Below are 16,159 nucleotides of genomic sequence, written 5' to 3'. Positions count from 1 at the left end.
GACCATTAGAGCAGGCCTTTCCTCTCCATTTTTTGGATAAACAGTCAGGATTTAACAACAACTACAAGTCTTTGTGTGTTTGTGAAAAACCTCTGTATTTCATGTTTGATTCATACCGCAAGCTGTTAGTAATCGTGAAAGACTATTTTACGATTAATCCATTAATCTTGTGTCATTTTAAATGCAAAACTGTCAAATGATGATTACTTGCAGAATTTTAATTGTGAGCATTTGCTGCTTTTATGTGGTGATAAACAAACTATCTTTGGGTTTTTAATGATGGAGCAAATCCAAATCAACATTTCGCATTAGGGCATTATGCCTTAGCAAGATTTTCACTTTCAAAATGTGCCCTTCTCATTATGTATTTATGTTGTTTCTTTAATGGACATTAGAAATGCTGACATTTAAATGTTGGGTTTAGTTCATAGTTAGGATATTAAGCAGGTTTCATCTTCACCGAGTAATGACGAATTATGACTTTAGCAAATATTCAGATGTTGTATTTGTGTGTTGTATGATGCCATACACCTTTAGAACATTGCATGAGCCAAGCATCTGTTTGCACTGGGATGGACGGCCAGGTAATACTTAAAAATCCATTTGGTTTATATCTCCGCTCCTCTGCTGTGTAGGTGTGTGATGTTAATGATGTAGCTCTGTGTAGTTAAGTGTTCCCGACCTGTTCGCTCATGCTGTTGATGCCATCCGGACCCAGCAGGTTCACGGCCTGCTTCACCAGGTCTGTCCGTCCGCAGTTGAGCATCCTGAAGCCCAGGTCCTGCAGGAACTTGGCCTCTGTGGAGGCGGCGTCCAGCTTCCTGGTGGCACAGAAACAATCCTCCGCTCTGCAGAGGAAGAAATGACTGTGAGTGACTGGGAACACTTGTAGCTAAACCTCATCTTTTTAAGTTTAAACACTTTTTGCACAGCAGTAGTTTTCCGTGCAATCAATATATCATTTAATAAACTTAATATGCTTTTATCTTTGGTGATTTAGGTATATTTTGATGCAAATACTTTCATACTTTTGCTAAGTACTTGCTTTTTAATGCAGGACTTTTACTTGTAACAGAGTTCTTCTACACTGTGGTAGTAAAATATGTATGTACTTCTTCCAGCCCTGGCCAGACTCTGTTAGAAAAACATGAGAAATTGTGTTTAAGTCAACTGATGCTTTAAACAGTTATTATTCCCATTGGAATTCTACTTTTACAAAGGCAAGGCTTAGCTTTAAAGCAGACACACTTGCACCGAATACAGGCACTAAACAAATGGAGAAATTACAACAATCTACAAAAAGGTCACTATGGTGAAGAGACAGAAACAGGACTTATAATAATAAATGCACTGGGATGTTCGAGTATAATTCAAGTATTGAGCTCTTTGCACATTTTCTTATATCTATCTACTTCCCTTCATTCCTAAAGTAGCTTTTCTCCAGGTAAGGCTTTTGCTATGACTCATTATTACTCATTCCTGTCTCCCGTAAAGCCTCTTAATCCGAGCTGTGAGCAGCTGTCACTGCTGATGTTGCCACTGGGTCACAGAGGAGCCGTTTCATCATGTTTGTCAAATGTTACGAGACAATTATACCTGACATATGTAAAGTGATGTTAATTGGCAATTCACACCTCTAACCGTTTCATTTATTATTTCTTGGTGAGTATTTGACATTTGACTCTTAACCCACTGACACAGAAACAACGTCACCGACAAACATTGTGCAAGGCTTTGTGACTGCTGGGCCGTGTGAAGGAGAAAAGGAGGAGAGACAAACATGCAGAGAGAAGATTTATCCCAGAGTCACGATCTGCCTTGTTTGTCCTTCCTGCTCCCAGAGCTTACAGCCAATCAGCTCCCTGCCTGCTCTATTGCCTAGGTTTTAGTCAAACTCAAAGTCAAAGTCAACTTTATTGTCAATCTTTCAGTTTGTGTGTACAGACAGAGAGATCGAAATACCGTTTTCCACAATCCCGAATATAACAAAGATATATACAAATATGTATACAAATATGTATATACCTATATATATATATATATACACAATCTACAGACACATTTATACATATTTAGACATAAATAAAAGCACAACAATCAATATATACAAAATAACAGTCACTTCAATAACTTTGAGAAATGTGCATTAGTCCAAGACTGTCCATAGCAGCGTAAAAAGTGTCTGGTGCTGGATTTGAGTGTCTGTGTGTGTGGTGTTAAAGTCCAGCTCCAGACAGCATAATATTCTTACTTTATTTGTCTGGGTTCACAGTCAACTCCGGGCAGCAGCAGCCTGGCGGCCTGCCTCACATCGTCGCTGTCCACAGAGAAGCTTCTTCGATGCTCCGTGTGAGCGACCGCCACCCGGATCCACTCCATCAGGGGAGGCAGCACCAGGAACGGCCTGAGGGGGAAACACAAGTTTGTTCAAATGTGCAAATCTTACATACATTCTTTGCTTATGCATCCCAGATAAGCCTTTTATGCATCTGATGGAAAATGAGAAATAAAACTGGATTTAACGATACAAAAAAATTACTTTAAACTATTGAGATAAAGGGATTTATCTGTTACTTACTATAATACCACATGAATACACTTTTTCCTATCAAAGGTGGAACAGGTTGGGTTTTTTTTTTCACGTAGGAGATTTCAGCTTTTCAGCTCTTTTAAGCTTTTCACAGCTCTATTGGTCAGGATTTAGTAACTTTCTTCTGATGAAGGAGAATGACCGACACTTAGAGTGTCAAGGTCAACTGAAGCTTTTGAAATAGCTTTAAAAAATATTGTGAATCACTGTAACTATGAGAGGTTTTCGAGCATACAGTCATAAATATGCACATAAAAGCTATGACTAAAACTGTACAAAAACACAGAATCATAGAGGTCAGGTCACATTAGTAGAATGATTAACCTGAATTTAGTATATCAAAATGAATAAATACCACTTAATCTTTAAAACACACTGCTGCTATGTTCACCTTAAAAATGAAATCACCTGACAGAGACCGATAGCACACACACTTTCTAATGAATGATGCCCTTACAGATAACTGAAAAGGCAGCCAAACCAAATCAATATTCATAATTAATAACTCACCACGTCCAGAAGAGAAAGAGATATGGATGCTGCAACCGCCCTCAACCTCGTTATTACCTTCTTTAATCAAAATCAGTAATGGGTCTTGCCTGGCTGACATGTCCATATTTCATAATTTACTTCCAGAATGTGTGTGTGTCGCAAATCACCTCATCTTTTTCTCTCTTTATTTGTTCTGTCTGATATTCATCTTTTCCCCCGACAGAGCAACAGCAGCGACATTCAGGTCAGTCATTCATCAGACATTTAACGGCAGTTCATCACTATTAATCAGTTAGCTTAGCATTATGAAATAGCCATCCTTATCAAAAGGTAGACAAAATCCACCCCCACAATCTATGAGAAAATACGTTTTCTTTAACAAAACAAAGACAACAAACTGTTTTACTGGACTCGATGGAGTTCATAGATCTGAGTTATTGAAGTCCATCTGCTGGCAGTGTACCTTCAGTCAATCCTTTACATCTGTATAAGTGAAGTGATGACAAAAGGAACGTCCTTGGTATATATGGCTTATAAAGGCCTTTGGAAGTCCCTATTATTAAAGCAGGTTGTATATAGATAAAAAAAACCTTTCACTAGCTTGACGTTGTTCCTTTTTGTACTTAACCATTATTACTCTGACCCTATGAACTCAACTATTCAGGATACATTTAGAAGCACATGCACTTACAGTAGTTTACAGGGAACATTCATTAGAGTGCAGCTGTATGCCAGGGCAGGTTTGCCTTCACTTACTGTACGGGGGCTCAGTCATTGGTACATGTTCATATATATAAAGCCATGTTGGGTAAACTCCCATCTTATATCTGCTCTCTGATTACACAGAGAGTTGCAGGTAGCTATTGCCTGAGATCACACGATGTGGTCTTGTTACATGTGCTAAGTGCAAGGACTGACTTAGGTACGAAAGCTTTTATGTGCGCAGCTCCTCTTGCTTGGAACAGTCTTCAAAAAGAATTGAAACTGAGCAATTTGGTTCCACTGCATGTTTTTAAAGCTCCGATAGGTGAAATGCTCTTTGATACTGTTGGTACTTGTAAATGTCGATAGGTATGTAAATGTAGCCCTGTAAATATATGATGTCCTTTATTGTTTTATGTTTCATGTGTAACCTACTTGCTGCAGGTCTCCCTTAAATGAATGATCTCAATGGGACCTACCTGGTTAAATAAAGGTTTGAAATTAAATTAAGAGCAACTCTGACTCACCAGATCTCAGTTTAGATGTAATAAGACTAATGTTCCTTTAGGGCTTTTAAAACCACGAAGCAGATGCAAATTAGGAAACCTTACAAACCTTAAATTAAATTGTCCAATTTCATGTTCACAGTCAGTTCAATTATATTAGGAACCCATCAGTAAAGGTCCCTGTAGAGAGTTATTCCTTCACGACCCTTTGGCAACTACAATTTCTAACATTTCTTGAACAGAAGCACACACCCAACTGAGAGAAACCATTTGGGATTGTTGTGTTTACTGTGCATGCAGCTGCCTGGTCCTTCTGTGGTTTACTGTGAGCACATGTTTAATCAAGGCAGCAGCTTTTATATATTGACACACTGTGTTTGACTTTTGTGTGAATCAGATTCCACCACCAAAGCTATCCTCGTCTCTACACCTACAGTCTGCCAGGAAATGTGAACTCTGGCAAGGGTTTTAAAAAAAGAAAAGGTCTCTGCTGGTGTTTAGCAGTTGGCTGACTAATGTGCAGACCTCCTCCCTTTGCTCAGAGCTTATGCTTTAACTGATGTTTGCCTCCTCAAAAAGACATATCTGGCTGTTGAAAAAGAGGGAGGCACAGGCTGTAATGAAAAGAGTGAGGGGAATTTCATCCAATGATTCAGACGGCAGGCCTGCAGCGACAACCAACACCCAGAGCTGCCAGTGCAGAAATCCCTCCAAGCAAACGTCTGGGCCAAAATACAGATTATATCACTACCTTAAATCTCCTGCAGCTCAATTGCTGTTTAAAATTCATCTACTGTAGATTCTTCACCTTTCTTACAATGTAAAACAATTGGAGTAATACAAATATTTTTAGCAATTTATCTCCCCTACAAAGGCATATTTCAAGCTTCATGTCTTTATGAGAATCCCCATTAGTACTAGCATGAGCACTGGCATTTTCTTGGATATTTCATCAAGGGTGGAAGTGAAAAACATCCTCCCACCTTTCAAGCATCATGAAGCCAAAGGGAAATTAACCATCAAACAATTTCCTGAAGGATGAATAACACATTTCCACTATAAATAAATAGTAATACATGACAAACATACATCTAGGCCTTGTCTGAAATGACCTTAAATGTTATACTATTCTATCTAGTGCTTTCAGTGGTCTAAATTCCAAGAAAATATGGTATTAAAAAGAGAATAACAAACCCTAACTCACATAATCATATTCCCCCTCACTCTTATTCCACTTTTTACTCGGCTTCAACCTTTCAGCAGAATGCTAAATAGAGTTTTCTCTCTGGGGACCGAGAGCCTGCTGACATGTCACTCCGCCTGACATTCCCACTGCTCCCCAGGGTCGTCAGGAAGGAGTTTTTATCTCCTCGGATTGATGGAAAAATCTGTCCATCCGTCCATCCCAGTGAAGTCCCGTTGGTTCCCATCAATCTGATCGGGAAGTGTCACCAGCCCACACAGCATCTTATACAGTCTAAATATCTGTACTAACCTTTTAGTCCAGTTGAAATGAATCAAGCTCAGGAGCGGCTCTCACTGACAGATGCAATATGGTTGAAAGGATATATGTGTTTACCTATCAAGACAGAGAGCTTTTACAGTGTGTAGAGTGTGCCAGAAATGTTGGTGATGGATGTTTCGGGAGATTGGATTTCAACTTACACACACATTTCTCACAGATAGAAATCATCTTACTGCTTGATTTATAACCTGATGAGAGGAGGTGAAGCATAATATATCATATTGTACAAGTTAGCTAATTGACACAATGTAATGGATCAATATGGCTCTTTTTTTTGGCTCTTTGGGAAACTTTGGTGTATGCTGTGGCTTGTCCCATTTTAAACGCCTCACAAAAATCACAGCCAACATGGGTAAATGTTTTAGAAGAGTTCAAATGATCCTTGAGGGGACTTTTACTAAACCTTGTAGTTGTTTTGTCTGAACAATACCAAGTAGTCTTGATGCATTTTATTTGTCTTACGAGGTTTAACATCAACCACATATATGAAAGACTTGAATGATTTTGCAGTTGAGTTACATGAAAATATAATTTTGTAGGCAACAAAGAATGGAAAATGATGTTTATCTCAACAAATTAAACAGCCACTTCAGTGTCAACATTGGTAGCCAGACCTACTGTACATGGCGTTGTGTGTTATATATATATTGATCAGAAGAAGTTTCCTCTGGTAGCATGTCCAAAAACAATCCAACACCACATTATTGACGTGTTTACTTGGACTTAGATATGGCTTCTTGGTCCACTGCAAACAAGTTTATATTAGCAGGTTTTCTGGCAATCTGTTCCTGGTTTTAGACCAAACCAAAACTTGTGGTTTCTGTTGGACTCACCTCTCGGTCTGTAAGGAGACTTTGGAGGGCTCCACGTTGGGGTTCTCCCACTCCATCTGTGGGCAGTGCATGAAGTAACACAGGGTGTAGAGGGCCTCGGGCTCCCAGTGCACCGTGGTGTTGGGGGTCTTCTGGTGGACCGGGGTCCCGTTGCTGGAGTTCTTGATGTGCAGGGGCTGCAGGTGGTGCATGGCCCGGGATACCAGATCACCTAGAAGATATGTTCATACATGAGAATGAATACATTCCAGAAATAGAAACTCATTAAAGATGACGTGGAGCACACCGAGGGAAGATCCAGTCATTATAAGGTTTTTCCTACGCATTGCCTTCAGAGCACAAATTCATTTTCTCCACCACTCCTTTGTCATGAGAGTTCTCGTGGCACTTATGTGATGGAGTAGAGACTCACTCCTTCATTTGCACACCCTCTTAATCATACACATATACCCACACGGGCCTTACTGAGTGGGGTATTGCTGCCTGGAAATGAACTCTTACACACATCATGCTTCTCTCTCTTATGAGTAAATTACTAAGGAGGATGAGCTCTTATTCTGTCCGCTTTAGTTCTTATCTTTCTCCCACTTCCCTTGTATGATCACTAAGAGAGTCATAGGGAAACTACTATACATGAGTCAGTGTGCATGTGTGGGTGCAAAATCTCAAATGAATGTGGAAAGGATTTTTTTAAACTTGTGAACTTCCTGTCATGAGAAATGTGATAGTAGGCTAGGATAGGAAAAACACACATAGAATATTTTTTGAAAATGAGACAAAGCAAAGTTAGCCGTGCCCCCCTGTTTATAGGCCTTGAGCTGAGCTAAGCTAAGCTAACACCTAATGTAATAAATACATTGATATGGCCAATGATTTGCAAAATAGTGGTATTATCCTTCAAATGTGGACTCAGGTTTGCTTAAATGTTGAGATAAAACAGAATGCATTGTCTTACAAGAAAAAACAAATGTGTATTTTAGGAGACATAACTCAACATTTTTATTCTGTGCATTTTACAGTTTATTCATGATGGAGAACATTAATTCCCAAGATCTTGAGAGCTCAAACAAAATAGTAAGTTGAAACCTGAGCCAATGCATTCTGTTTTATCATAATCATTATATATATTTATTCAAGAACTATTCCTGATATAGTCTATAATAACTTTGGTCTATTACTTGTAGAGTATGAACTTATTTCCAGCCGCAGCAGGAGCAGCGAACAAATGAAAGCCATTTTCTTTATTTTTTGACAATAGTTTGGAACCCCAGAGGGGGTTTGAAATTCAAAGTGTGAAAACCTGTGAACCACAGCGGCAGATACTCAGCACTGACATATAGAGAGTCATTATTCTCTGCTCTAGGATTTTATCGATGAGTTCATTAGTGATGCATTTAAGAATAACGATAAAGCTCTGGAAGGGGAAAATACTGCAGTGAGAACCTGCAGTGTCGATTTCTCAACAAAAAACCGAATATCCCCATTGATCTGTTTATTTACTTAGATGTTTGAGGCTTACATGAGAACAAGACTCTGCATTCAGATAGAAAACATCACCGTCCTGTGAGTTTATGCATTCTCTTACTGCATGCACGACTAATAAGTGAATGAACAACATGTGTAAAAGTGTGAAGCTCTGAGCTGCAGCACACCCTCTCTGATCCTGTTTGATTGTTTGTTCCAAAAATACCCACGCTGCTGAAAGTCGGCCTGTCTTAAAACCTCGTTGCTGCGACAGAATGACACAGTGACAGTGTGCTTAGAGATTCTCCATCTGTCCGACTAAAGGCCCCTGACAGAGTTCACAGGCAGACATTTGTAAACACAGTGCCATGCTCACAGCTAAGGCTTCAGGCAGCCACGTAGTTATCTAGGAAATTCATCAAAAAACAATTGAAAACAAGGGAAATCATGCCCTGTTTCTATGATTCAAGATGTGTGGCGGGATAAGACTTCCATCTTCAGGTATGACTTTGGACAAAAATGATTTGGTCATTTTCTGCCCAAGTGCTTTTTGTAATTTGCCATTAAAGTTTTCCCCATTTACTGTTTTGTCTGAGCACTTCTGATTGGTTTGAAAACTTCTGTGCACTGAACAGAGTTTGGCAGCATTTTATACAATATCTGATGAAGGTTGGAGGGTTTTTGTTGTGATCAAACCACATCCAAACTGTCCTGATAACGCAGATCAGGGGGAATTGTGACTGGTAAATACTAGAGTTTTACATTTATAGCTTAAAGGGTAAAACTCTAGTATTTACCACTTTTGAAACAGGAAGTGAAATAGAGGGATATGAGGCATGGCTAGAATGGGTGATCGGTTTGGTATTTTGAGCAAAACACTTCATAGACATGTTTTTTATATATTTTTATATATCTGAGACCTATGCTATTGCCTAAAAATAGCATGATAGGTGCACTTTAAACATTTGATCCTGTAGAGATAAAAAGGTTTTAAATGACAAACTGATTAAGATTTTCCTATAATTTAATTAGGAATATTCCTCAACCTTAACCCTGAACCCATCAGAGGAAAAATGACACTTTGCAACTATGATCTTTTATGTTTTTTGAAAGGGAATGACAAATGATGCCAGATCAGAAACCACTTACTAATCATAAGACAAACAAAAATGCCAGGACTGCTCCAATAACACAATGTAAGACAGTATTGAATGTTTCCATTTATCGTGATTTAAAATCCTTTGGGCTTTAAACTGCTGACTAAACATAAGAGGCAACTAAATAAGTCCTCCTGGGCTTTGGAACGAATTATAGCAAATGTTTCACAATCTTGTAACAAAAAAAATCAATAGATAACTCATTAACTGCAACAATTGTTACCTACAGCTCCCCGGAAACCACAGGAATAAATGTGACATGGTTCCTCGCAGCTTGCAGATTGTTTGCTGGGCATGTTTGGTACTCAGCAGCACTTCTGAGGAAACATCAACCAAGCGGATTAATTCAGCAAAGAAAACCTCTCCACTCCAGGTACTCAGAAAGTCCCCATGCTCCTCAGTGTGAGTTTACGCAGTGTGCTACCGGCCTGACTATTAAGGAGATTAAACAAAGAGGGCTGAGATATGCATTTCATTTACAAAACCTCCTGCTCAGTGGGAAACTAAAAATGCTAACCACCAAACAGAAAGCAGAGGAACACCAAGTCTGTCAACGCTCCCTTGAGGTTTAAAAAAGAAGGAAACAAAACTCTAAAACCAAACCACGTCAATAAACAAAAGGCATTTATTTTTTTAACCACAAAAAGCAAATGTTTAAACCGCTACTGTCCCTCTGAGCCAGCGCATGGGCCGATAAACAAGCTTTCTCTTCATCATTAATTGTGACTTTGGTTTTGTCAGGACAACATTTGTTCTGTTCTCCTTTGCTGTAAATATTCAAGAAACACTCCTAGGGATCATGCTTCATCTAATTTGCTCGATCACAGGGGAGAGAATAGTTTCTTTCTTTACTCCTTGCCAAGTCCTCTCCTCTTGGAAGGACTCATTAAAAGGACAAAAATGTTCTTTGTTCCCGAGACAAAAATGTGTGACATGACAGAGCAGAAAGTCCCTGCTACCTTATAATGTCAACACTGTGAATTCTGTCATAGAGAAGCTATGTAATTAACTTGTCTTTCTCTGCTGCATTACAAGCAATAGATAGGAATTCATGTACAACAAGATAAAAGTCAAAACTCTTTTCACTACTTTCTCAACAGTCAAAATTGTGACTATCAATAAGGCTTTACAGTATTACTTGAGATAAATGCTAATGCTAACATTGAAACATGCTAATAGGGGGAATTTTAACATGCCGATACTGGGAAAGGTTTAATTGTCGCCATGTTCATACGCTTAGTAGAGCATGTTAGCATGCCAACAAGCATGAGTGGCGTAGAAATAATTACCTAATGGCTTTTTAGCACTTTCAGGTTCCCTTGTCTTGAAGTCAATGTTTTTTAGAATGATGTTTGGGTTAGATGCCTGAAATAATGTCTGTGGTTTATAAAAGCTTACAAGATTCAAATGTTTTGTTCTGTGCCATAAAATACATCAATAAACATGACATTTGTGAATGTCTTAGACTTTTTCGTGTCCTAAAAATGGCCGTTGCTAACAAGCTAACATCATCACACCGGACCTTAGCTGCCTTGGTGACGTGAAGTCATGTGAGCGTGATGTAGTTTATTTATAGCCTAGTGTTTTTACTTGAGGCAATTGCATTTATGCTTCAACTATTAGCTTATCCTGCTAAGCAAAACATTTCAGTATCAAACATTTGTTTGCCAAAGAAACGGGAGACCACTTGCGATGCTAACATCTGGGTCGGCTCAAAATAATACGTCATCACTATTGTCACCAAAGTCATTACGACTCACCCTTATTTATTTTGGTTTAATAGTAGTCAGCAAGCAGGCCTGTAATTCGAGCAGACAAAGTGCAATGAGCTAAATGTGAGCGGAATCAGATGTGACCTGAGATTATCCCGGTGAGACAACTGTTGTGGCCCTTAAATGAGGACTGAGATGGAAGATTCCTCAGCTGTCCTCTGACACACTGTCACGGCCCACAGCTCTCCGCGGGCCGCAGCGAGGACATTTAATCATCACTCGCTAATACGACTCAGCCTTTGGGGCACATTAGCAATTCCATGGCAACTATTAATCACAGTCAATTACAGAACACGTCATCATGCATTATACCGATGGTAGGTTGGGTCCTCTCTGCATCCCAACATCCTTCATTCCTATATTTTCACATGTTTTGTCTTGACAAATATTGTGATTATTGCAATTTGGATTTTGCTCTTGTCCATATTGCGATTACCAGCCCTATTTGCAGTCCTAACAACTTTTAAGACTATATTTTATTGTTCTCATCTTGGTGTTTTTTTAATCTAGAGTAATTTACAGTAACCTGACAACGATGCATTGAAAGGCTGAGCGACCATCTGGAGTTTTTGGTGTTTACCTGCGTCAACAAGCTTAACAGGAATAAAAGAAAAGGGTAAAGATATAACTGAACATGTTCTTTCCAGAGTTTTCTACAGGCTCCATAGAGGGAGGAGAGGGAGGGTTGGTCACGAGCGAGGGTTTTTATACACTGAACTCTGTAAGGTGACACACTGTTCTGAGTAAATCCAAGCAATATGGAAAAGCAGCAGGACACCATCTGCAAAGGTGGGGATAACACATATGAAGAGCCAGGCTACAAATGCTGAACAAAGATGTATCCGCTCTGGGTAAGAACAGACGTCAGTGCACCATTAGTGACGTTCCAGCCATTAAAAAATACATACATAATACATTACTCACATGCTTTGTTCATGATTACCAAACAACACAGTAAATATAAAACTTGAAAAAGACAAGATAATACATGAACAAATATACATTTTGATGGCATACTGCACAGATAGGTGAATGCTTAAATATCTTATAATGTTTAGGCTGTATTGATGAATGATTATATCTCATTTCAAAGGGATCAATCTCGTGGAATCACTGTATATGGTAACATATCTTTGCATATCTAAAGAGCATTTTTTATCCTCTTTTAACTTTTTTTGTCAGGCTAATGTATTTAATCAGTTCAGCCAAGTTCCTTCAACCCTCTTTCCAACTGCACCAGTTGAATGTATTCAGTAAAAAGAGAAAATCTCTCATGCCATGTAACACAAGTCTGAAGAACAAGTTAATACTTCGCTTGTGATGTGGAGCATCTAGCAGCTATATCCATATTTTTCTGTGGATTTGGCACATAAGCAAATATTAGACTTTCATTTATCATTTGGCCAGAAAGATGTTCAATGTAATGCTAATGTTGCTACTTGTTAGATGGGTGTGTAAATAGACAAATCTTTGCTGCATGTAAGTTATAGCAACATGGTGCCGTTCAAGGATTGACTTGTGAACTGTCACTTTTCCAAAGGTATTTTGAAAAAAATGCTTTTTATTAATGCAAGAACATCATTTTATTTCCATCATGTTATCTTTTTAATGTTATTGCTTTTCCTATTTTCCAAATTACTTTTGGGTATTTTATTTCCATTTAATTTGTATTGTTGTAATTTATTTTATTTACTCATTGCAGTCCTAATTTTAATACAGAAGTAATAACTTTTTATAGTGCTGTATAAAAAAAGTAATCATTATTATTATAAGAATTCAAACTTGGTTAATATGCAGTTTCTAAGCACCTGGCAGAATATTTTATCTCTGGAGGTGGGGGTTTAAAGGGAACACTTGCAGGCAGCAGCAGCTTGATGCCATCTGTTTTACCCCAGGATCTATCTACATAACAGTAGGGTACAGAATAATTCATTAATATGTTTAGTTTTCCATTACCTTTATCTAAAAAGTATATAATATTCATTTCAGAACTCTACTTGTATTGAAGCATCAGGGTCTGCCAGGGTCAAACGTTCAGAGTTGTTGTTTTTACCCCCCAGGCTCCCTGGAGGATATTTTGATTAAATAAGTGGAATGAAGGTCCCATGATGCAAGATGCTGCAAATATCAAATGCTGTTTCTGTATTATATGTGATCGTTAGTGCTTCAGAAACAGTTACAATTTCTTATTTTTTGGCCATTACGGCGTTAAACAGAAGCCCCCAGAGCAGCTGTGTTTCCTGGACTGATGACTGTGAGCTAAAGCAGTGACACATCACCAGAAATGCTCAGTGCACGGACCAAAGAAGTGATGGCTCATTTGTCCCAGAGCAACTATTGTGACACTGTGGGAAACAATACCAGACTTTTCTCATCTTGTCTTAGTTCTTCCAGATATTTCCAGTCAGTGGCGATGGAGCGGGAGATTACACAAACGGACTCGCTCGCTCTATTGTCATCATCTTTCTGGCAACTCACAGGAGGGGACTTCTGAATGGCTGCTACTTTATTCTGTCTAATGGCTTTTTTAGGGACTTTAATGGCCCTTCTGTGAAGATCTGCAGCAGCACCACTGGGGCAATAGTATTATAAATAATACAACTTTCCCATGTGTGGGCTTGATTATCCACTGTATCAAATATGCTTAAATAGCACTGCACCAGTCATGTTTCAGCTGAGGGCTTTTTTTGTTCCTTTTTAAGATGTGCTTCCCAATCACATCTCCGATGGAAATGACTATTGCTGCTGCTTACCGAAACACAGCAAACAATCTAATTCAAATTACAATTTTTAAGGCAAACTCTATGTACTCGAGTGAACTGCAAGGCAGCAGCTCATTATGTGTAGAGAAAAACGTAAATGCAATGTAGAAAATACAACAGTAAGGTATAATATACACAAACAAGAAACTCTGTAAAGTTGCACTTGCCAACGTCACCATGCTGACATGCTAATTACTGAGCAGGTTTGATTATGTTTATCTCCTTATAAGGCCAGCTTTTGGGAATTAGAACAACACACAATGCACAGCTGAGGCTGATGGGAATGCCATTGGTTTACCAGTGTTCAGTGAAGATGACGTTTTTTTCGACCTGATGATGACACTAATGGAAATGTGAGATGATGACCAAAGTCATTATCAATCCACAAGTTACCTCATAATAATGCTAAATAAAAAGAGTTTTCCTTACATGAAATGGACGTGTCTACTTATAGCAAATGATTGATGAGTCACTGATAAACTGGCTGTGTGAAGCCAGAGGATGATACCCTTCTTATGACAGAAGTTCAGTTAAAATACAAACAGCTATTAGGCCCTTTTTGTGAATTCCTCTTTCATCGAAGCAGTGCTGCAAACAGCTGCCTTTATTTGCCTCTAAACAGCTGCCCTGTCTTTCTCTTTTTTGTTTTTCGGAAACAGTGAGGTGAGAACTACAAGCAGTCTGTTCAATTCACCGCCTTATTACCACAAAACTTCCATTAGTCTTCTGGGCTCTCTGTAAAAACTCTAATTTAGTGAGCTTGCATTATCTCTCAGCAGCACTGCTGTGAAGTCTACGGCCTAATGTCCGTCATATTATTGCAGCAGGGCTTCAGAGTAAAGTGGAAGTTAAACTTCAGCTTGTCCAGAGTAGTGAAGGAGCTGAGAGAGGCAAGCTCAAGTATCATCAGCTCTCACATGTCGGGCTGATGGGTAATAATAATTAATTAATAAAGTACATCTGCCTGTGGGTGTTGTACCCCTCCTGAGAGGTGTCACACACTTGAACACTCACAGATGTCGGTTCAGTGGCGTGGACTCATCAGCCTCGTTGAAAAATACGATACGTTCAATAGACTATAATTAGAATCCAAAACATGGGCTGCCCGACAACATGGCAACAGCAAGATCAAATTACGAAATTGACAAGGGACGTCAATGGAAGACGCTGACCTGAAAGACGAGCAGGAAACAAAGTAATCAGTTTAAACCGCAATTTGGTGATTATTATTATTATTATGCTTGTGTCCTTGTGAAGGCTCTCAAGAACATGACAAGGAGAACGCGTCGTAGCCTTTTAAATTGGTCCTGTGTTTGATGTTGTGTAACAGTTGTTTGGCCGTGACAGATCATTCTGTAAGTGAGTCTTTGGCTCTCCTTCGATCTCCCCCATTCACTGCTGCCAGCCAAGTCTCCATGTGATGTGTGCTCAGTTGGCAGGTAAAAGGCTGGAGTCTCTATTCGCCGTCCGTCCTTGTTCGAGGTAGGTCTCAGAAAAGTGGCTAAGTCGACCGTATAATTTGAAGTAATACTATATGTAATTGTTTGTAAGTGGAATTGAACTAGCTATAGTCATGAGTCACATTATAAGTAGTTGAAATATAGTCGTTGGAATGCTGTTAAAACTAGTTTATGCATTTCTTAGAGGTCAACTAAAATATTGTTTGTTTCATATATTGAGCTTTCAATTTATTTAATTCTTACATTTGTAGTTTCTTGTTGTATTGAATTTGTTTTGCTTTCAGCTACATTTTACCTGCTTTGACCTTGAAATGACCAACATCATGCTTACAGTAGGAAAAAACAACAAACTGAGGAAGACCCACAGTGTCTGAGAGATTTAGCCCAGATAAAGTGGTTTAAGATCTTCCTTTTGAAAATACTCGATTTGTTGCACAAACAGCTCTTTAATCGCTTTTCTAATCTTTGCAGCACTGTGCTGCGATGAGTGAGTGGGATCCTGTGGCAGGTGTCGAGGGACATTAAACCATTATACCATAATGAATCCAGCTTTGCATAATTACTGCAGCAACGGCCTACAAGATTTTCCAGCATGTGTCTTTTGTGCGAGATGAAGAGGTGTGTGTCTGGAGGATTGTGAGGAGGGTTGTTTGTGTCAGCATGTCCCCCCCCCCCCCCACCCCCCTCCTCCTAAAGGTGCTTGGAGACAGATAAGGAAAATGGCCGCACCCTGTTCCAGTAACTGAATGTGAAAGCATCATCTTTACCGCCAAGTCAACCATTTTCTCAAGCCATGGCGTCTCTAAGATGAACGGACATGGAGCGGATGGCACTGCAGACCTCTGAGAGGACAGAGACAATCAAATGAAGAGGACTACATGACAGCAGGGACCTTT

At 39.2% G+C, this 16,159-nt stretch overlaps 1 protein-coding gene across 2 annotated transcripts in view; it reads right to left on the bottom strand.

Moving 5' to 3' along the window:
* LOC117484910 (ankyrin repeat and BTB/POZ domain-containing protein BTBD11-A) overlaps positions 1–16,159 on the bottom strand; it is a 143,252-nt gene that overhangs the window by 17,625 nt on the left and 109,468 nt on the right. For both annotated transcript variants that reach the window (XM_034133385.1, XM_034133386.1), the window contains exons 3-5: positions 6,649–6,859; positions 2,252–2,404; positions 683–848 (exon numbers count right to left, since the gene is read on the bottom strand). In XM_034133385.1, coding sequence (XP_033989276.1) covers positions 683–848; positions 2,252–2,404; positions 6,649–6,859 — 530 coding nt within the window. The remainder of the gene's footprint in view (positions 1–682; positions 849–2,251; positions 2,405–6,648; positions 6,860–16,159) is intronic.

Source organism: Trematomus bernacchii, unplaced genomic scaffold, assembly GCF_902827165.1.
Source record: "Trematomus bernacchii unplaced genomic scaffold, fTreBer1.1, whole genome shotgun sequence".
Lineage (NCBI taxonomy): Eukaryota > Metazoa > Chordata > Actinopteri > Perciformes > Nototheniidae > Trematomus > Trematomus bernacchii.
This window is presented reverse-complemented; position numbering and strand designations above follow the sequence as displayed.